Source organism: Dermacentor variabilis, chromosome 10, assembly GCF_050947875.1.
Source record: "Dermacentor variabilis isolate Ectoservices chromosome 10, ASM5094787v1, whole genome shotgun sequence".
In the NCBI taxonomy this organism is placed as follows: Eukaryota; Metazoa; Arthropoda; class Arachnida; order Ixodida; family Ixodidae; genus Dermacentor; species Dermacentor variabilis.
Window position 1 is genome coordinate 17,903,189 of NC_134577.1, and position 22,064 is coordinate 17,925,252.

The 22,064-nt window shown below is 47.2% G+C and overlaps 1 protein-coding gene across 1 annotated transcript; it reads left to right on the plus strand.

Annotated features, from left to right (window-relative positions):
• Window positions 1-4,610: 4,610 nt before the first annotated feature.
• On the plus strand, window positions 4,611-21,846 carry LOC142559924 (pancreatic triacylglycerol lipase-like). The gene is made up of 10 exons (XM_075671621.1): window positions 4,611-4,935; window positions 6,044-6,321; window positions 7,186-7,332; window positions 8,748-8,856; window positions 12,176-12,301; window positions 13,187-13,306; window positions 17,134-17,463; window positions 18,621-18,735; window positions 20,346-20,519; window positions 21,575-21,846. Exons 1-10 carry the CDS (start codon window positions 4,827-4,829, stop codon window positions 21,657-21,659), a joined length of 1,593 nt encoding a protein of 530 aa, XP_075527736.1. The 5' UTR covers window positions 4,611-4,826; the 3' UTR covers window positions 21,660-21,846.
• Window positions 21,847-22,064: the final 218 nt, after the last annotated feature.

Consider the following 22,064-nt stretch of genomic DNA (forward strand, 5'->3'; position numbering starts at 1 on the left):
TCTTTCTTGGACCAAACATGTTACTGCGCTTAGGGCTAGACTGACTAACTTCATACACGTTCTTCGTGTAATATCAGGACTGAGATGGGGCCCCTCTGAGCGAAGTTTGCTCCAAGTGTACCAGGCACTTTTTGTGGGCTACATACGCTACAGCATGCCTGTGTTATCTAACATGGGGTCATCTTGTATACGCACGCTGGAGAGCCTTCAGGCTCAAGCACTACGGATATGTCTTGGCTTGCCACGCTGCACGTCAACTAAGGGCACAATAGCGGAAGCACGGGCTTGTCCTATCGACATATACAGGTCTTGTGAACCTGTGCGAACCTATCTTCGCCTGCTAACCAGACACTCACACCATCCACTGTCAACGCTTTCAAGCATCAACCTTGACTGTGCTTTTTCTAAAGCTATTGCATGTCACGCAAGCATTGTACCTGCAAGATTCCAGGCAACCGACATCCCCGCGACACCTCCATGGACATTGCCAAGACCACTAGTGAGGCTTCAGATACCCGGAATTAGGAAGAAATCTCACGTTTCCTCCATTGGCTTGAAGCAGCTCACCCTGTCCCATATATTTACTTTATATAGTGGGACTGTACAAGTATATACCGATGGTTCGGTCACGCCATCTGCCACAACCGCATTTGTCATCCCACAACTTGGAATTACTCAACGATTTCGATTAGACCACAAATCGACATCTACGGCTGCGGAACTTGCGGGAATACGGGAGGCTGTCCGTTTTATGAGAACGCAGACACCCCATAAATGGACAATATTGTGCGATGCCAAATCAGCGCTACAGGCGCTAAAATACTTTTTAAACAAAGGACCATACTATCTGCTCGTGCTGGAAATCGTCGAACTTTATCACAGTGCCGAGTTAAGTGGCCACGTGATCACCTTTCAATGGGTGCCTAGCCATTGTGGTGTTTTTGGTAATGAACTCGCTGACAGTGAGGCAAGATCGGCCTCCTCTTCCTCTGATGAAGTACGGATTGCCTACTCGCGACCTGACACCAACTCCATGATCAAGGCACTCATGCAGGACCTTACAAAGGCTTACAGAGCCCACTCTGATAACATTCACAGACGTCTACATATGATTGACCCAGACGGTAAATTCTGTTTGCCCCCGAAGCTTACACGGAGCAAAACATCATTGCTACACAGGATTCGGCTCGGCGTTGCTTTCACCCGTCGCTACGCACACCTCATCGGCCAATCGAACAGCCCTGATTGTGTACACTGCCAGATGCCCGAAACACTGCAACACGTACTGTGCGACTGCCCAGCATATATGCTGGAGCGAAGGACGTTAGACAGTTTCTTAGCCAGCGTTGGCAGGCAACTACTGTCGGAGGAAGCTATCCTCGGCCCATGGCCTGACACTGCAATTTCAATGCGTGCAACAAAAGTATTGTTGGAGTTTCTGCAGGACACCAAGCTCGACGAGCGGCTCTAACGAGGCAACTGTCTCATGTACATAAGCACTCACCACTTCTCTTATCATCATCATCCATTCCAATACTTTCACTCCCCTTCCCTCTTCCCCAGTGCAGAGTAGCAGACTAGAGCGCACTAGCTCAGGTCGACCTCTCTGTCTTTCCTATCAATAAATTCTATTCATTCATTCATTCTTTGGTCTACTGCGGTTGGTAAACTTCTGAAATGGATACCTGCCCAGCGTCTATACGGGCACCAATCGACGGGAAGGGTAAAGCCGCAAGTCTGCGGGCTGTCAACACGCAGTCTTTAGATGTAAAATCAATTCTACAGGCTTACTGCTGACTGTCTAAATAATGTTTTCTAGCTAAATGAAAATGTTGAAGGGTTCGTTGTCAACATTTTCTGCGTTGTATTTAGTACTTCACGCCCTTTCCTGGGTGCACACGTGCGGACAAAAGTTGTTGGAACGCAAGAGTTATGGCTGAAGGCTTAACTAAATTACAGTGGAATCTGGTACCCCCGGAGGAGGGGGGAGGGCACACAAAAAATTGCATCAGGCATGCGCACAGGTCGGCGCTCACAGCCACGTCATAACTCCCGATATGATACTCTATAACCGTGGATCGCAGCGTCATTCGCCAAAGAGTTACTATCAGCTTCTGTGGCTGAACAATCGCTATAGTGGGATGGCGCGAATAGCATAACTGTTACAGCTGTTCACCGGCGATATAGACACGCCTCCGTGACACAGGCGAGTGTGTGCATGCTGATACTAACATACGGGGCAGAAACAGGTTAACAGGGAAGCTTGAGAAGAAGTTAGGAACCGCGGAAGGAGCGCTAGAACAGAAAATTATAGGCGTAACGTCACGGAGAAAGAAAGACAGGATTAGACAGCAAACGTTGTAGTCCATGTTCAAGTTAACAAAGAAATGCAGAGGGCAGATAACCGGTGGCCTATTAATTGGAATTGGGGCCTGGACAAGAGAAGCAGTCAGGGTATAGCAACAACTTGATTTGGGCGAGTTGGTTCATATTGAGTAACACTTGAAGCAGCGTGATGAAGAGGACAACAATCGAGAACAAATACAACAGGCTGGTTGATCTTTCAATAAATTTTCCAGTTGGCAGTACAGCGCTCATCCTGTTATGTTTGTTTTCTATTACTGTCCTCGTCTTCTTCGCGCCGCTTCAAGTCTCACACAATCAGGGACGGCAGAGAACTAGGAGGTGGTGTGATGAACTCAGGAAATTTCCAGGCATCAGTTGGTTGTCAGCTGAAACAGGACAGGGATGATTGAAAATCGACAGGAGAGCCCTTTTTCCTGCAGTGGTCGAATGGCCGGTATCGGACATGTGCTAACAGCGGCATCGCATGCTATGTAAACCTACGCGACCCGGGGTTCCAGGTGAAGCATGCATCCGTAAGCGCGGACATGAGTTGCAACACAAACACAGCGTTGTCATGGTGTGGTCGTCTTCATTTCATAGCCTTCATTCAGTCGTGATCATTCCTTCGTTGTGATGCCGTCGGTCATCGTTCCGCTGTGTTCGCTCTGTCGTCGTCATCGCGTTGTAATCCCGTGTGCATCATGCCGCCATTGTCGCACCGTCATATATCCTGCAGTAGTCGTCATTTACTCCTTTACCAACTTTTGTTTTCTTTATGTGTGTTTTGTTGATATGCTTGTCTAAACGCGTAATTATTTCCTCCCCGACCGTTTACACTACTGCAGCTATGTTTCCGGAGGTTAACGAGTCTGAACGAGTTTCGCAAATTTCGTCTACTTGGCCTCTTATTTTGACTATCGCCGTCTACTATTCTACTGGAGCCGCCAATTATACCAAACGCGCAAAATAAGGTTATTTAACGATCATACGCCGCCGTGTTTCAGCACTAAATTTATATTTTCACAGGTCTGGTTTGGCTGTACTATCTCCTTTGTATACGTACGCATTGCAGTGAACTGGAAACACACGACCACTTTTTACTTGCATGCCAACAATTTTCCTCGTTACGAATAATGTTTCTCTCGAGGTCCCTGTAAACAAGCTTGGCCTCAACAAGGATGCTCCCCGTCCTACTTCCGTTTGGAGCTTCCACATTGTAGCACAGCTATACCGGAATGCTTGCACTGCTGCGGAAGAATTCATTTTTGAATGACGTCGCCCGCCTTCCTAAAACAATAAATGAATTGATTTAGATTTTAAAGAGTTTTCGATTAACTTCACTATATAATACATGAAAGTATAGTCGCACTGTTAAATAACACGTCTTTCCCCGGTAGGGTATCTTTCTGAACCTTTTTAATACGTTTTGCGCAAACTGACTGATTCTCGGCCGATATCCCCCATGGTAGGTATGTGCGCCCACTTGCGCAGAGAAAACAACAGATTTTCCCAGCGTCGTTGGGCCCGAAGTTCACCAAGAAAGAGTGGGACGCGCTCCTGCGAAGTCCCGTCTTTGAGGACCAAATCCTGGCCGTCCTGCGCGCCCGCGTTCGCGCCGGCAGGCTAGGCCTGTCAGTCCCGTCGTGGGATTAGCCGTGTGCGCGTTTCATCGCGTTTTGCTGGACCCAATAAAATTTTATTCACTCATTCACTCAATGGGCATGTGCCATATACTTAAAGGTCCCAGCACCGACAGGAATCTTCTCATATGGCCAATCCCCCTCGTAGGTACGAGCCATGTTTTGAGGCAACAACAGCAACTTTCTCATATACGCATTCACAAATATTGTATACATTATTTGACATTTCGTTTTCTTTATTGTTATATTGAACTACCCGGTTGTTGGCCAATCCCCCAGAGTGGGTATGTGCCACCAATGTATGGACTCTACCTCTACGTCTACCTTCGGTGCATGACGGTAAAAAGCGGAAATCTATATCTTAATTAACATGAACGTTATACTTCACCCTGATTAATTTTTCCGTTTAGGTTTTTCTTTCTTCCCTTCCCTTTAACTGCCGGCTTCTTGGCCAATCCCCCATAGTGGGTAAGCGCCACAGGCGAGGAGCAAGCAAGCAAGTAAGCAAACGGTCGTCTTTGCCTTGAAAGTGGGCTTCCATTCGAGCTATCAATATTCTTTAGTTTGCCCGTGCTCGATCGTGCCTGGGTAAACTAAAATTCGCAGTTTCGTTTGCAGGAAGAAGTCTGTGCCCGTTGAGGATACAAGCGCCACGGTCTTCGCCGTGAATTTGCTGGCCTCACACATGAAGGTATCGTGATCGATGCGACGTCACCGTGACCGAGCGCTGCACGACGCTGAAAAACCAACATTGTGAGAGCGTCGGCGTCCGAAGCATGGTTCGAGTATGCTCGGTGCCGATCGAGGACTCCTGGGCCCTGCTCGGAGAATTGGGCAATAATGTTTCGAAAGTGCAGGTTTTTGACATCTAAAGTACAAAGATGCGTGACGTTTGCCGTGACGCTACTCACGCTGTTGGACCAAGCCCGCAGTCTGATCTTCGGAGACAGTAAGCATGGCTTTTTAAAAATAATTCTAAGGGTTAACGTTCTGAAATTTGTTTGAGAGACGCAGTAGTGGAGTCCGGATTGATTTTGACCACCTGGGGTTCTTTAATATGCATCTACAGAATGAGCACGATTTTAGTGACCAAAGAGTCAGATTGAGATTTATTTCACTAGCCCGCATGAAATATGCAAGAACGAGGCGAGGAAATATGTGAGGAATGCAGGAACATTTATTTAGTTACCGGGAAGATCAATTTCGAGCATGTAGTGCACTTCTCTGACATCGTCAACGTACTGCACTAGAGTCCTGCCAAAAAAAAAAAACATGACTTAGTATTTATGTTTAGCATCATGTCAAAAAATATCAGATGGTCAAAATTAACCCGGTTACCCTCCGCTTCGGCATTTCTCATAGGCCTAGTGCCGCTTTGCCTTGTTAAGCCCCACGAACCAATCAACGTTGTGTGATATAGCAGGGAAGGCTTTGACACCTCGCTGTCACTGCGACACTCTGTGGGCGTTAAAATCTAAAACCAAACCTGACTAATATACCTGATTGACTACTATATCAAATCCATTTGCAAACAAGTGCTGAATTTCGCTGCGAAATATTATGTTTACTGGCCAAATGGCGGATGCCGTGTTGTCAGAGTCATTCGTCAGCTTTAATGTCCTTTTCTTTTTATTACCCCTCCTTGGTTATTATTTTTATGTTTGCGAAACAAGTGAATGGCGATTTAGCAGTAAGTACTAGAGAAATGCGTTACTATTACTTCACACCTCTTTGAAGTCCTGGGTGCATGATCTAAAACACGTTCAGCACAATGCAAAGTGTTGTTCAGGAGCTTACTCGCTCGGCACACGTCCTGCCTCTTCGAGGAGCGAAGTGCAACTGACAGTGGCCCGGAGCAGGCTACCGTCAGTTGCTCTCTTTATATAACTCTACTGCGTGACCAGCTTCCCACACTTCACACTCATACACTTTTTTTTTCGACTTTGACATTCCTAATGCCACCGCATTAATAATCACTATAGCTGTTTTGTGTTCCGCTTTCCGACTTCCTCCTTACTTGTGATCGCACCCGTGGTCTTGCACGCCATCTTCCGCAGGACCGATGTCGGCCTGCTACGGGGAACTCGGCTGTCTCAACTTGACGGGCTTTTACGACCCCAAACTGCGCTTCGTCAACGCCATGCCATGGCCGCGATCGAAGATTGGCACCCACTTTCAGCTGTACACACGCCGCAAGCCCGACGTGCCGGACATCTTCGCATGGAACGTCACCGCTCACCAGCTGCGCGACTCGGCCTTTGACCCGCGCATCGAGACCAAGCTGTTCGCCCACGGTTTCCTGCAAGTCGAGAGGGTTCCCGATTATCCGATGAAGGTATGCTGCTATGCTTATGTTCCTATCAAGCAAAACGCACAAGTACGGTTCTCCGTTCTCGGTTTAAAGTGACATGTCGGGATTCCTTAATTACAGTGAGGCCTTCTGCGCCTTCTTTGCCTTGGTTTGGTATGTCTCACATGTCAGCTTCTTGCCAAATAAAGTGGGCTGACCCTGGACACAGTGCAGTATTAAACTGGACTGATTACGGAGATGCCGTGATGAAGGGTGTGCTGATCCCATAGACAGTGTACCCGCGGTCGCGTAAATCACTTGGTCCACGGGATGGGCGTTCCCGCGTCTTGCCGGGCACGCACGTGATCGCTACGCTGCAAGACGTGCTTGAGAAGATGAACAGACTGGCGGCATCTCCTAGACATCGTCGCCACAGTGCGCATCTTGCGCAGCACTACGCTTTTCCTCTTACGCTTTCGCCATACCCTCCTCCGCTTTCCGAGTCATGCTTCCGCTGCACACTCCTCGCGGTCTCTTCGCTCACTTTCCTCCTCGCGGTCTCTTCGCTCTCGCCGATTTTTTCATCCGCTCCGCTCTGCGCCCGCTCTCATCCGCTGCGCTCGGTTACGCCGACGCCGACTCTCGCTGCAGGAATGGGTGCCTAAGAGCTGCGCTCTGAAACGAGTGCGTAAGACGTTTTTTGTTCGCCATCCCTGACTCGAAAGTTTGTTCACGAGCCACGTCGATCTATTTTGGATTTCCTAGATCACAGCAACAGAATATGATACATTCACTGGTTCACCGTTGTTGTGCGATTCCGAATTATTGCGTGTGCCACTGCCGCAATCGTAGTCGTTGGTGACCAGATGTTTCGGTAAAACCAAGATACACGAATGTTTTTGATTTCAGGCCGTCAAAGACGCTCTTCTACAACTGGGGGACTTCAACGTGATCCTGGTAGACTGGGCGAGGGGCAGCAGGTACGAATACGTCCAGGCGACGGCCAACACCCGTGTGGTCGGGCTGGAGATCGCTCGCCTTATCAGCCTGCTCCAGGTAACGTAAAAAAAATTCAAGTTCCGGCAGAACTCATCTCACAATGACTATAGACGGTAATGCCACTAGAATTCAAGCAATGCAGTATCACACCGTGTTGCCACCGCCGACACGCGTCGCGTTAATCGTGTACTTCAGCCGGGATCCTCTCTCGCGCTTTCCTCTGGACACGCCGTGCCACCTGGCGGCGCCGCAGCTAAGTCCCCCTCTTTTCAAGTGGCCTTCGAGATCGCTCCGGTGGCACGCCGGAGCGTGCTAACACTGAAAATAATGCCCTCGCTACCGGCAGGCATTCCTAGCGCAGTGCCATAGCGTCGGGCTGCTTGCTGTACTTCAGGAACCCGTGTGATGCGAGTTCATTCCGCGCAGCACTGAAAAAGCTTTAAACGTAGATAGTTTTAATGAGGCGAGATACAAAGTAGGCGAAGTGTATATATATATAGTCATATCATAAGAAGCCAACAAACACCGACACCAAGGACAACATAGGGGACATTACTAGTGCTTAGTAAAATTAAAGAAACAATAAATTAATGGAAATTAAAGTGGATGAAAAAACAACTTGCCGCAGGTGGGAACCGAACCCACTACCTTCGCATTTCGCGTGCGATGCTCTACCAATTGAGCGACCGCGGCGCTGTTTCCCCATCCACTTTCTTGGGTATTTATGTGTCCTAGTAGAACTCTGGGAGTGTTAGCCAGCGCCACCACTCACAGACCTTGGCGGCGGACGTGGAACGTCTTTTTTGCCGCAGGCCTCACGAGAACGTGACCTTTTTGGGTGAAGGCAACTGGTCAATAAACCCACATATGCTACATGAAGGCATCAATGTAGCCGGATTCCCCATTCTTATGATATGACTAATAAAAATCGGGCCCCTCTGCTAACCCCCTTTCTTCTCGTGTATATATATATATATATATATATATATATATATATATATATATATATATATATATATATATATATGTGTGTGTGTGTGTGTGTGTGTGTGTGTGTGTGTGTGTGTGTGTGTGTGTGTGTGTGCGCGCGCGCTTATGTTTGTCGGTGGACCGACCTTTTTCAAGCGATACAGTAAATTTTCGCAACAGTATCTTTATATATTTAAGTAGGGAAAGACAAACACGCAAGAACGAAGCGATAGAAAAAAAAGAAAGAAGGGAGGAAAAAAGAAGAAAGTAAACGGCCTGAGGGATATATGTAGAGGATTGCGAATTCATCTACATTTGTAGCAGTGGATTGACACAAGCTCCAAAATAGAAATTGGGGACTATACTCTATGCTTGAATGCCGAATGCAGAGCTTCAAGGTCACCTTCCCATGTAATTATGTGTAAATAGCTCTATTACTTTGATTGTTCATTCATTTAAATCACTAGTTCAATGTATTTTATTTATGTTTTAATTTTTTGAAGGAAGCGTTCGGAGTGAGCCCCTACAAGTTTCACGTGTTCGGTCACAGCTTGGGCTCTCATATAGCTGGCTACGCCGGACAGAAACTGCGAAGGCTCGGAAGAATTACAGGTGAGCAACGGCTAAATCCATCTCCGTTGTTTTCACGCTGTGACATGTTTGAACTAATGCATTTTTTACTTACGCTGTTCTTTCTTGTGTTGACGTCTACGGCTATCCTATGAGATTGCGCTTCAGATACCTGAAGACCTTGAAAACTTTTGGTCATCAAAATGCCATTTTTTTCAATCCGTAGAAACTTTTAAATTTCTCGTACTTAGCTCTTGAGTAAAACGAGAACAAGGTGATAACTGGAGACAGATGACGCTTATTGTTTGGAGACAAAATACAACCCAAAGGGTGTATACCTTTTTTAGAGTGAATAATCGTGTCACCTGTCTTACCCGCATTTCCTTTCTTTAAGAAAGGAAACGCAAGCAAGGCAGATGGCAATTATTGTTGTGGGACAAATACACACCCCAAAAGGTGCAACTGTTTTAAGAGTGTATATAGTTACCAGTATTGTGGCGGTGTATAGGGGAGGTGCGCGTTTGTCTTGTTATTTTTTTTATTGAATGGCTATAGCAACTATAAGAAGGCTCAAGGCTCATTCAAGATGTCCCCGTTGGCGTAGGCGTCGTCGTGCTATCTTGCTATCGACGACGCACGCGCTTATCGTGCACAGAGAGAGGGTTCGAGGGTCTCCAGCACTGCTGAGCGCGCTTGGCCGCAACAACGACGAAACAAAGCGGACGCACTGTCAACGCTATGCTCGATTACCTAGGCGGCGAAGCCAAACCAGCGTTCTGCATTCCGCTGCTGTATACGCCGGCATATACTACACTATAAGCACAGTAACGTTCCTACCGAGCTGCTGTGTGTATGCTCTGTTCCGAGCGTAACGTGCAGTAGACATCGACCTAACGCTGTCTGACATTTCACTGAGCAGTTGCTAACGTTGACGCCGTCGATCTCCTTCCGTGCACCATCCAGCTGCGACGCCTGCAAGGCCGCTGGTAGAGCTCCTATACCATAGAGTTTCTCACTACATTACCTAGAGGGAAATCTGGCGCTGCTGAGCTGTGGTATGCATGGGAATGCCGGTATATTGTGACTTCGGATTGACATCGTTCTCGGAGAGACAGGATACCTTGAAGACGCGCCTGGCAAGTACCGTTCAGTCTGTCACAATGATTCATTTTCTACTAAAAGAGCGGGTAAAAAGCTGTTTTAACTTTATTATTACGCGAAAACATGTTTTGTTTAACTATGAAAACTTGTTATTGCGTGTACGACTATATGTTACGTAAAAAATATCAGCGGGCCGCTAAAGTTGGAGGACAGACGACAAGGTTCGCGCTCGCTTTGAAACAGTTGGTCGTCTGTTCTTGCTTTTCTTCGCTTGCTCATGCATTGTGGGTGAGTAAAGATGTAATATGCGTGAACGGAAACATTTTATGAAGATTTTACTTTGAGAACGCGTTATTTGCGTAGCCTTGTCCACGTTTTAGACGAAGCCTCTTGCAACACCAGCCAACACGAGCCTCGCAGGCACATATACCGTCATTCCCATGACGGCACGGTGCCCCCTTAAAAAACTCCCCATAGACGGTGGCGCCAGATTTCCCTCTAGGTATTATAGTGAGAAACTCTATGTCCTATACTGCAGCTTTGTGAAACGCCTGTGATCGGTTCCTCCCGCCGTACAGGGGGACGTTTTCTCGGACAATCACTTTCGGCGATACTTTCGCCTTTGCGTGGCGGAGTGCTCAACCAGCCAATCAGCCCATGCGAATTTGCGCAACCAACCAATCAGCGTGCTCCTGATGGCCGAGGCGATAGTATCGCCGAAAGTGATCGTCCCCGGAATACGCCCCTGGTAGTTAGTTGCCTTGTGTGCTGCGTCGTGCCGACGCGTCGCAAACAGCAACGTCCGAAAAGTTCAAGCGCAACACGAAACCTTATACTGTCGCTGTCGATGCCGTCGCACATCGGGATAAACAGGCAAACTTTTGTGATCAAGAAGCAAACTTTCTCCTTGTTTGCGACACCGGCGTTTTGCTCTCGCGTTGTGGGCTCAGTGATATTTTAGTTCTTGAAAGTGTTCTCATTCCAACTGGACAACCTCCCTTCCTTTCCTAGCTTTCTCTTTCTCTGATCAATGAATGTAAAAAGAAAAAGCCTTCTTGTTCCTTCTTCTGCTCGCACTTACGGGGAGGAATCGGAAACCACGATATGTAGATCGAATAATTTCTTGTGTTGATATGGAGATTGTTGGCGACAAATACACCGCCGGCCTCTCTGTTACTGTTGAATGAAATAAAATAATGAGATTAATACTGAAACGGCCCCGGCCTTGCTGCAGTATAGCAGTTCACTAACGCACATGGTGCATGGTGCAGTAGAGAGAATGAGATAAAGCCACCTCCAAAGACTGATATATTCTGGGTTTACCGATCTTCCATGACCTGTGGTCATTCCTCGGAAACCTCCAAGGCGTATCCCCTAGCTACAGAAGCTGGCACATGCTAGCGAAATACTCGCTTCTCAGTGTACACCGGTATTCCTGGTGTGTTACTGTGTGGAGCGTGCGGACGCCACTGGGCAATATATAGTGATCTGGAGAAGGAAATGGCGCCTAGTTTTGCAACCCATCAGTGAGCACGGCGCAGCGTCGAGACACTGCACATGAGCATCGCCAGACTAGCAGTCTGGCGTGTCTCATCTTGTGCAGGGTCTAAATACAGGCCACATTGCTGTGACACGGGAATGCACTGGTTCTATCGAGGCCGCAGCGGCCACATTTCATTTCGATGGGTGCGAAATGTAAACCATGTGACTCGTTTACTTAGATGTTAGTGTACGTTAAGGAACGCCAGGTAGTCCAAGGTAATCCGGTGTGACCCACTACTGCGTGTCTCATAATCAGATCGCAGTTACTGCACGTAAAACTACAGAGCCTAATTCTTTGTTAGTTCGGTGAATAAAAGAAGGTTCAGTGCGGAACCAGTGTTTCCACAATGTAACTTACCTTCGTCTGGTCAAGGCTCCTTGTCGAAACGTTGGTTCCAAGCTGAGCCTGCCCTTGTTCGGCAATTCTCGATCAGTCGAAGTACCCGAGTGTTAATCTCGATTTCATATGTAAGCTCAGACATTTTGGACGACTTGCATTATCTACTGTGTCTGCGCGTGAGTTTATCCATAACGGGTTTCAGGTGGAATTTGTTTACGCAGATGGGTGGGAATGCAGTGACGGTGACGTCAGACAATCTGTCAGAGCAGCCAACATCATCCGCCCTACCTACAGGCATAAACACTTTACCTTAAGACTACTACCCTTGTCTTATCTTAATCTAGCGCGCTTCTCTTGACTTTCGGGATTTTTGTACAGGTCTTGATCCTGCCGGGCCACTCTTCGAGGGCATGTCTCCTTTAGTACGGCTGGACCCGGGTGACGCCGTTTTTGTTGACGCCATTCACACCGACGGAGAACGTTTTATGATTCCTCTGCCTATAGGTCAGTTTCAGTCGTTCTCAGATTAAGATGAGAGTTCACTAAGTAAATCAAAGTCTTTGAGTTTATTCTAGCGAATGATATACATATGTGCACACTGCATCTGGTTAGAGGCTGTGAAGAGCGGTGGGGAATTTTTAGTGTTAGAGAATTCGTTTAATCTGGTGGGCCATATGCTTGAAGACATCGCGTAATAAGCATGTATTGTAAGCTAAGTAGACCCTGCGCCTTCACTGTCTAACTTCATTTCATTTATTTTCTTAATAAATGCAAAATGGGACATCCACCCAGTTGTAGCAATCGCTACGAAGGAAACCTATACGGGTTCCTCGAAAGAAAGCCTTGCAGTTGAAGAAAAAATTCGCCCTGAACCGGGACTTTAATCTTGGATCGGCACGTAAATCCCCAGAATTCATTCATCCGTTCCAGAGTAGCGTTTCAAAGTTCGGGAATTCGCACATGTGCAAACTCGCGATTTGTGTCGAAAATAAATCAGTTTGGTGAGCGTGTATTATCAAAATAACGTTAAATAGCTTAGGGTCCTATGCTGTACCTTGTGCAGGCTACCATGGAAGAAAACCTTTTTTCATTTGCTTAATTAGAAGTAAAATGCAGCAAGAAGAGCCAGTAAGGGCTCATCGAAAAATATATCTTTGTAGTTGAAGAATCCTATCTAATCGGGCAATCAAACCACAAAGAACCACATGATCAGATTGGCCGCTTTACCAACTGAAACTAATCAGTCGGAAACTGTAGGATAAACAGCTATAAAGGAAACTCTGCAGAAGCCATGCGGATGACAACGTCCGCTGTCTTGAATTTACTTCCACTTCGCGCATATCATCAGAATTCATTTAGTATAGTATTTCGGTCTCCTCCAATTTCCAGTTGGTTACGGCATGATCGATCCAGTGGCGCACATCGACTTCTATCCCAATGGCGGCGTCACACAGCCCGGGTGCGAAAAGATCGTCAAGAACTTTTCATTCAAGAATGGAGCCGTCCAAGGTACGTAGTCCTCGCGTATACCTAATGACGTGGCCGTCTGACCTTACCGTTCCAAGGGTTGGGGTCGGGCGTGAAATAAATGGTAGCTGGCCCATGCCGTCGTCCAACTCATCCACGCTGAGGACGTCGTTGGAGGGAGAGACTTGTTCTCATCGAGAACGAGGAATATGGGATTTATTTACAGTATCTACATGAGAACGTTACAGTTCATCAGTCTAGCATGACTGAAAGAGAATGCACACCCAGCAGCTGCGCCACGGCTGCTTATAAACACTCTGCTCTCCCTAGATCCCTAGGTGATGGAAAGCGGCGGTTCAACCATCGACCGATGGGAGCGTCCAAAGTCATCGTCGCCGACCCGTCTTTGAGGGGGAGGGTTTATACACTCACTTCCGCACAGGTTTCACTGACCAAACCGAGGTGAGAGGGTTCTCCCAGACAAGGGTCCTGCCTCGAGCAGGCGCCTCTTGATCCCAGAGCTGACTCCGCAGATATTGGCCGCCGCGTCTGTCCATTGACTCACGACTTCTAAGACCCGTGAGACGGCGCCACAAAGCTTCTTATTCCAGGAGTTCCCCCGCTCCAATCAAACCGTGAAGGCGCGGCGACTCCGCAAACAATAGTTGGTCCGCCGACTGCGTCTAGACATACCGGCGCCGCTCGGTTGGGAACGCGGCGCGTTGTGGTCCTTACAAAGCGAGTCGTCGCAGCAGACATGATGGCGCGTGATGGGCTCTTGACTCGGCGCATTGTTTTCCCAAAGCGAGTCGTCGCAGCGGGCCGGGCAGGTTTCGACGGTCACTTCTCCTCTAGTTCGCCAGCCCCCGCAGGCCGTTCGTAACACCGTACATTCGTCGATCTGTTAGCGCGAGGAATCTGTCAGCTGCTGGTTGTCGAACTTGGAAAATGGGCCACTTCCAATATTTCCTATCTTTAGAAAATGAACATGGCAGTGCGTCATTACTGACTCAAGGTATCAACTAATGACTTAAGTTCATATCGCGGCTGTCGCTGCCTTCTGATTTGCATTGACGCTAAATTCATCTTCTTTCTCTGGCGTCTCCAGGTAACCTCCAAGAAGGGCCTTTGTAGTTCCGCCAGTTTAATCCCACATGCTACGTCATCAAAAACTTCACTTCCATGACAGCTATGTCTGCGTGCCGTAGAAGTGCTCGCGTTTGCCTCCTGCGTTACACGTGCGCGCTACACGTAAACCTTACCGTATCGGTGCCATGGCCATGAAGTAAGGAAAAAATAGGAGGGAGCATACAGCAACGCGATTGAAGCTGAAATCTGCTGAGCCAGTGGTGGCTCAACACGTGGTCGCACGTCAAAGTGCGCGGTTGGTTTTAGTGTTCCCGCTCTGCAGGCAGAGCCACGACAGGGCAGCTGAACCAGCGCGTAGCGAATAAAAACTACTGGCATAGCTACTGGGAACCATGCGTCTCAGCAAATTTTGATTCTTGCTCCTTGATCTCGACGCAAGAGTTCACGTATTGGGCAACCACTTCGCTTGCCAAGGCTGGCTGCGTGACGTAATGCTCCCTCCTATATTTTTCCTTACTCCATGGTCATGGCAGTGTACATTTGATATCTTTATTTCCTTATTTTAACTGCTATTATCAGGGGACTTCGGACTTATCTTGCTCTAAATTTAAGCCAGTGAGAACACCTTGCCTAACACCATGGTTATTTATTCCTCTAACGAAAACATTTATACAATTTATTTATTTCGCTTGCTAAGTAAAGCTATCATGATCGCATTGGGCTGACTACGGCTGCGCGCCTGGTGAAGAAACTTGACACGAGGTCGGCGCTAGGAAAATCGTGGCCTCCGAGATCGCAACGTTCGGAGGCCACACAAATTATCCGTGTGGTTAAATTGAATTACGCTTAGATATGATATAGGTCGAAGAGTTATATAATAATCAGCGATGATTCAAACGATATTTTGTTTTTTACTTATTGAATCTAAAACACGTGCAATAGGGAAGCCAAGGCTCAGAAAGGCATGTCTATATGTATATAGGTATACTCGGGAACTAGCACCAGTTTTTTTTTTAATTGTGACGAGAAATGCACCGAAGATTACGGTACTCCCTAACGCGAAATTTCAGGCGCAGCTGGTGCGGACAATCTGTCTCCTGCGGCACGTTGCAAATGGAGCGAAGTGTGGCACGACTACCTCGCTAATCGGGAGATCGCGAGAGGCAACGGGCGGGTGAGGCGCGATTCACAGCAGCCGCCGCAGACAGATCTCCGCTCATGCAGCGCTTTGTTTCCATGTCTGACGCGCGCTACTCTATCGCCATATCGTAGCCATCCTCGCCGCCACTACGCTTTTCTTCTCACGCTTTCGCCACACCTTCCTCCTCCGGTTTCCTCCTCACGATCTCTTCTATATCACTGTCTTTCACATCCCGCTACGTTCCGCGTCCGCTCTTTCATGTTCGCTCGGTTACGAGCGACATCGACGTTCGCCGCAGGAACGGGCGCCTAAGAGCTGCGCTCTAAACATTTTGTGGCAGGATGCTTAATGGTTGTTCCACGTAGAGCTTGATCGAAGCGCGCACTAGGAAAATTATGGGGAAATTATACAATGAACAGTATTGTGACATGTTTTTTTAAGCCGCTGCTAGAGATGTTAGCCCAGGAGCGTCGGTAAATGGAGGTCGCTTGACCAATGGCTGCCTTCATTGTCGAATCTGCAACACGTGCAGAAAAGTTATTAAATGCAAAGCCGAGTGGGTGCCTTTAGTTAATCACTTAAGTTGTTAGTGGTTATTATATGATGTTTGATTGTACTCTGCTGTCAAAAATATGTTGCCGAAAACGTTTGTTTCTTTATCTCTGCTCGACTATTTGAGGAATTTACCCAACTCTCAGAAGTACCTTTTTATAGCCGTTCTTAGCATTTCATGGCCTTTACGTGCGAGACATAGCGCTGCCAGTTTCCATATGCGTACAAAGAAAGAACAGTGCTATGCTATTGGGCAGTGACTGTCATAACACAGTAATTTGAAAGGAAGCTATAGACCATCCGAAGAGTGATGAGACGCAAAATGATAAACTTAATGTTAAGACGCAGAAAGACAACAGCATTGATTAGAGAGTGAACGTGGGCTGGTATTTTAGTTTAGGATAAGAGCAAGAACTAGAGTTGAGCACGTTGTGTGACCTCGCAGAACCGATAGATAACCGGTGGTTATAAGAGCAACGGAACGGGTGCCAAGGGCAGTGAAACGCGGTCTAGGGCTTTAGATGATTACTAGTTGCAGTGGTATACGATCAAGGAGCTTGCAGGCACAGGATGAACTCGGTATAGACACAGGGCATAGGTAGCCACCATAACACAGGGGAAGCGGCGTCCACACCAGCAATTAACAAAGGACGCGCTACCGACCGCGACTAGTGACCAAGGAGCAACTAACGATGGCCGATGTTCACATCGGCGAGCACGTCACACCGAAATGTCTCGCGTAAATTGGCACGTAAATTAAGTGACGTCTGACGTCTTGTTCTTGCGCTGCTGGTTCGTTCAACAGCTTTTCCGGCTCCAGTCGCAGATCTGGCAAATCGAGCGGCGAACGAATGAGCAGAAATGGTCGCTCGTCGGCCAAAGCGACTACTTGCGACCATAGCCCTGTGGCCAACTTGGTCGCACGACCTCTGTGATTCGGTGGGAGAGTCCTTCGTCTAGTTGGTGGCGGTTGGTGGTGTAGAGGTGACCGGTGGTGTTGTGGTAGTGGTGGTGATGGTGGCGATGATGAGGCTAATGATGATGGTGGTGCTGTTGATGATGCTGCTGATGATTTAGAAGACGGCAGCCTCGAAACACTGGCAGCGCGTGCGAAGAATACGCAGACCGCGCGTTGTCCCCCAGACAGGCTTTCGCGACTCTGTGACATGCCGCCATGAGCGAGCCAACCAGTTCGTGGCCGAGGCATTGGTGACTGAGGCAAGTCGTGACTTGGGACAGTGCGCGTTCGTCGCCTACGCCTGCGCCAGCTACGAGCTGTTCCTGTCAGGAAAATGCGCCGACTGCGGCCCTGACGGGACCGGGTGCGCCATGATGGGCCTGTCGTCCATCAGGTCACGGCCTCGGCAGGGGACCGTCAAGATGTACATCCAGACGAACCAGGAGGCCCCATTTTGCCGTGAGTGCATGCAGGTAGCACGTTCCTGTCTTTACTGACTGGTTTGTCTTTTATTTATTTATTTATTTATTTATTTATTTATTTATTTACTTATTAAGCGAGCGAGCGAGATTGTTTGATGCAGATGAGCATTATCTTTCACCGGTTACCGAGTACCGAATAATCAGCTAATACAGTCGAAACTCGGCTTAACGAAGCGATGACCACGCTCTAAATATCTCGTTAGTTCGGGAACCTTGCAAAAATTGGAGAAAGGAATTTTTCGGTCCTTCGAAACCTAAAATTGTAACGTAGCAGCACGCAAAAGCTACCGCGGCATCGTATTTGCTGCTGGTCCAGCCATCTGTCGCATAAGCCATGAAATAAAGCAACCGCCGCCGCCCATACCGAGGCGGTATTGGGTCCGCGCTGTTCCGTTCATGGACGCGGCCTGCAGCCTCGTCAAAATAAAGATAGGGCCGCGACTATAGCGCCTAGATGTTTTAACGCGTTAACTTTAGAACGCACGCTCGAAGAGAAAAACCCGTCTGTGTCGAAATTTGAAAGAAATCACCGCTTTCCTTACTCACTTATTTCAGGAAAAAGTTCGCTAAATCTTGTTTGGCCAAGTTAGTTTCGTTAATTCTAATTGATGACAACATTGAACCTTATAGGTACCTGCCGGGGAATGGAAATTTCTTCGTTAGATCGGGAACTTCTTAAAATTGGGTTTCGTTAGATTGAGTTTTAACTATAGTAAAATAAATAATAGCTAAATAACAAAACTCACGAGCGTAATTCTAGTGACTGCTAACGTGGTCATCGTTAGTGTAGGTTTTTCTGTTTACGCTTTTAAGGCTAAGCACTGAATGCAGTCTCTGAATTACCTGCGAGCAGGTCAAGCTGTCCGTAAAGGCTCAAGGCTTGAGAATCACTGCCTTTAACCGACGGGGCATGCCGATGAGCCTGATCCTAAAGCACGTAACAAAATGGTTTCTGTAAGTTGTCCATGCTATGAGAACATTTCTTGCAGACTTCTACTTCTGATTACGGTATAGACGGCATTTTTTGTTGTTGTTATTAGGACAGTGGACGGCAACATGGTTTGCATTACGAAAGATGCAAAGTCAACTGAAGCCCCTTTTGATTTATTTTTTTCCGTTATTTTTTTTTTTCAGTGTACCACTATTACATAGTTGTGCACGTAGGTCCACTGCCTTCTCCGGTATCTGGGAAATTGCGCCTTCAACTGACGGGGCAAGAAGGACAAGCAACCTTGACGTTGAGTAAAACGTAGGTCAACGTGTTCAATACCGCCCTCATATGAACAGCCTACTGGTGGTTGCACGCATGATCGTTTGCCTTTACCTGCGCCTCGTATACTGAGTTACACTGTTCATTCTTTCTGATTTGTCGGACCGAGTTTTCCGCGCTACGAGAGCTCTCTCCTTGCAGCTGTACTAATTTGTCAAGGCGGATAATTATTGTCAATACGGACAATAAGTGTCGTTGTTACTTTACTGATGCATACGGTCTTTTGAACATTTGTACAACTGTTTGCTGTCGGCTCTGTTTGTACAACAGGCCTGACATATTTCACGGGGTGCTTCTATCGAGAAGTGCAGGTAATGAAATGGTACCTGAAATTTGGCCTTAGATAATAAGCTGACGTAACGAGAATGTTAGGAAAGTATTTTTGCATGTCATTATCACTCGTACGAACTCCGCGAGTAAGCCGCGGGCATAGTAAAGAAAGGGCAGACAAATTTGATTAATTAGTCATTTCAATATAAAATTATTCTGATCCGTAACACCCACCTTGAGCTTCAAATACATCGTTGGCGTAGTGACCGCCATTGCTTCCCTTACACAATGGCCATAAGGGGGAAACGACCCCTCTAATTTGTGGCAATACTGAAGACTTCAGACGAACTAAACTGTTTCTATGCAAACACAACCTTGTAGTTAACTTTCGTTGTCTGGTGCGCTGCTCACGTATCAGTTTACGACGTCCATCTTTATCGCTTTTGTTGATAAGAGCACCGTGTGCAAAGTTTACCTTGCTCACTAATTTCTTCATTGTGTTAGAATCATGAGTCTAGCTTGTTGGTAACAGAGTCGATGACGTTGTGGTAAGGGTTTGCTTATGGTAGACATTTCGAATGCGAATTGAATAGTCCCTGCTTTTCGATTCGCATTCGATTCGAGGATTCGCTACACAGCATTGTCGAATATGAGTTATTGTTCCAATATAAGAAATAAACGCACTTATTGGAGTCTCGGTTGAGCTCGAGATAGATTTATTAACAAAGTGGGAAGCGTGCTGACCGCACCGTAACTGTTGATAGTGCGCTGACTCCTAAACATTGGTCAGTAACGCGGAAGAGGGGGAGAAGGGTGACAGAGAGAGGAGGGGAGAGAGCTCGGAGCTGCAAGCTCTGCTGGCATAAGATTTATTAATTTATTTAAAATACTTTACAGGCTCAAATGGCGTTTAGTGAGTGGGCTTTAGTTACTATGAAGTATCGATGCAAACGAAGACTAATCCGAATCATGATGCCGCAAGAGAGCCGATAACAGAAATCAGATAACAGATAACTGACTGCAGAAAGCGGTATATATATATTGCGTCTACAAGCTTTTACCGGATGTCTTGTGAATAGCATTACATGCACGCATCAAATAATGTAACTATTAAACCTAATCTCTTTTGGCAAGCAGACTCCACGCAATCTTCTTATTTCGCTTTGTTTAGGAAAAGAGAAAAATATTCGATCCAATGTTCGAAGATCGTTTGTCTCGAATATTTGCATTCGTTTTAGTTGAACACCAATAAAACCCTATACATTCTCGTTCTGCCACCGATATTCACGTTCTGTAAAATTCGACTCGTCTGCGCGCAGGCATGAATACTTCTCTTCCGGCTCCCGGCTCACGTACCTGTCCACAACTCGGACAAGGGTCGGTGACATACTGGAAGGTGCGGTAAACCTGCTCTCTACCGGAAACGGTTACAGGGGCGAGCTCGCGATTCAGAGAGTGGACGTATCCCTGATGAATAACATCGCCGTGGCCAGGTGAGAGATGTCGACGTGTATAGCCTTCCGCTCGCCTCGTCTAAGTCGAGGATGCTGCAGGATCACGACCGCGTGTCAGGATAACTTAGACTGGTCATTTGTTGTTAAACTCTCTACGTTGCGCTCGTTCGGCGGAGGAACAGGACCTGTCAAATTGAAAACCCAATCGCAGAGCAGACAAGAGCCTCGTTCACAGGAATGCGACAGCAACGTATCGCATTTCTTGGCGCATCGCGCCAAATACTCGTGCGACGGCGTTTACACGCGGTGCATCACACCTCCCCCTGCCTGTAAGAAAGCCGGAACCTGCTTCGGGCGATTTGCGTTCTGCCGGTGAGTGGATCGAGGCCAGCACCACGGCAGCAGCCGCGTCTCACTTTCGTTCTCTCCTTCGATGCGACACGTCAGCATTGTCGTGCACCGTGTGAGGTAGACTTACCCCGTCTTGAACTCTACCCCCTCCTGTCCCATCGTGCAATTCGCCTTCCTATAGCCGTTTGCGTGGATGCGCGATTCGCGAGCAATGGGTTCACTTGTCTTATTCAGTGTAAGCGCCGCTGAGCACAAAGGATGGCGGGACAGCTTCCTAACAGCCAACTTACTTTATTTACGATATTATGAGGTTATATAAAAAGTTTATAGAGGCTTGCTAGCACCTATGGTGTGACTGAAATACAGATGCCTTAGTCAGAGCCTTTTAAAACTGCGCTGCGCGTGTTCTGTTGCGCTTTTTATTCCGCAGTCTCTACTTCATATTAACCGTTCACTCACCCTGGCAGCTTTAGAACTTGCGTTTATCATAAGGTGTGTTTCTCTCGCATTGTTGCTCTATTCACCCTAATTAACAAACCAAGTTTTGCCGTGCGCATGCCCAGTGGCTCTGTGCAAGCCGAGAACGCGGTGTTCATGGCATTGGATAAGCGCGATGACAACTAGTTCGCGCTCTGCGCAATGTGGAACCAGTAAAATATTATGCAGTGCGGAACCGACTGGGCCCAGTTGTAATCTTATCGGCGCTCATTTTTTTTTTCTTCCTTTCTTTCTCTTTTTGCCAGGTACAAGAAAAGAGCCGTAATACCTCTTTTTCCGACAGTGAACAACGGCGCCCAGATCACGCTGTCGAGATGCAACACCTACTGAGCCGGCGAGCGTGCAATGCGCATGCCGCAGTGTTGTAAACTAATTTACACCCTTAAATGGGAAATGGGAAGAACGGGGCGAATCGGCCTACACCTCGCACCCTTACACCCAAGAAAGGGTGTAAATGCGTGAGGTACAGACCGATTTACACCACTATTCAATTATAGGGTGTAAATCACATTACAGTGTACGGGTCACGAAACGGAAGTATTGTAATAAAAGAAAAAAATATTACGGGTTAATCTCCTTGCTTTTTAAGGTCTTTCGTCTCCTTTCCTTCCCCTTCTTCTTTAGATTTATAGTCTATAGCGTTTTAATTTTCTGCTTATAGCAAGGCGAGTTTGTGAGCGATTAATAAATTAATTAATATTTATATTAATATTAAATCAACATTTATGAAAGAAT

What these genes read in the sequence shown, in the direction of transcription:
- LOC142559924 (XM_075671621.1), top strand. Translation starts at nt 4,827, where the DNA reads ATGTTTCGAAAGTGCAGGTTTTTGACATCTAAAGTACAAAGATGCGTG. An exon ending in GCCTTATCAGCCTGCTCCAG is followed by an intron (nt 7,333 to 8,747) that starts GTAACGTAAAAA and finishes AATTTTTTGAAG; the next exon opens with GAAGCGTTCGGAGTGAGCCC. An exon ending in CAAGAATGGAGCCGTCCAAG is followed by an intron (nt 13,307 to 17,133) that starts GTACGTAGTCCT and finishes AGAAGACGGCAG; the next exon opens with CCTCGAAACACTGGCAGCGC.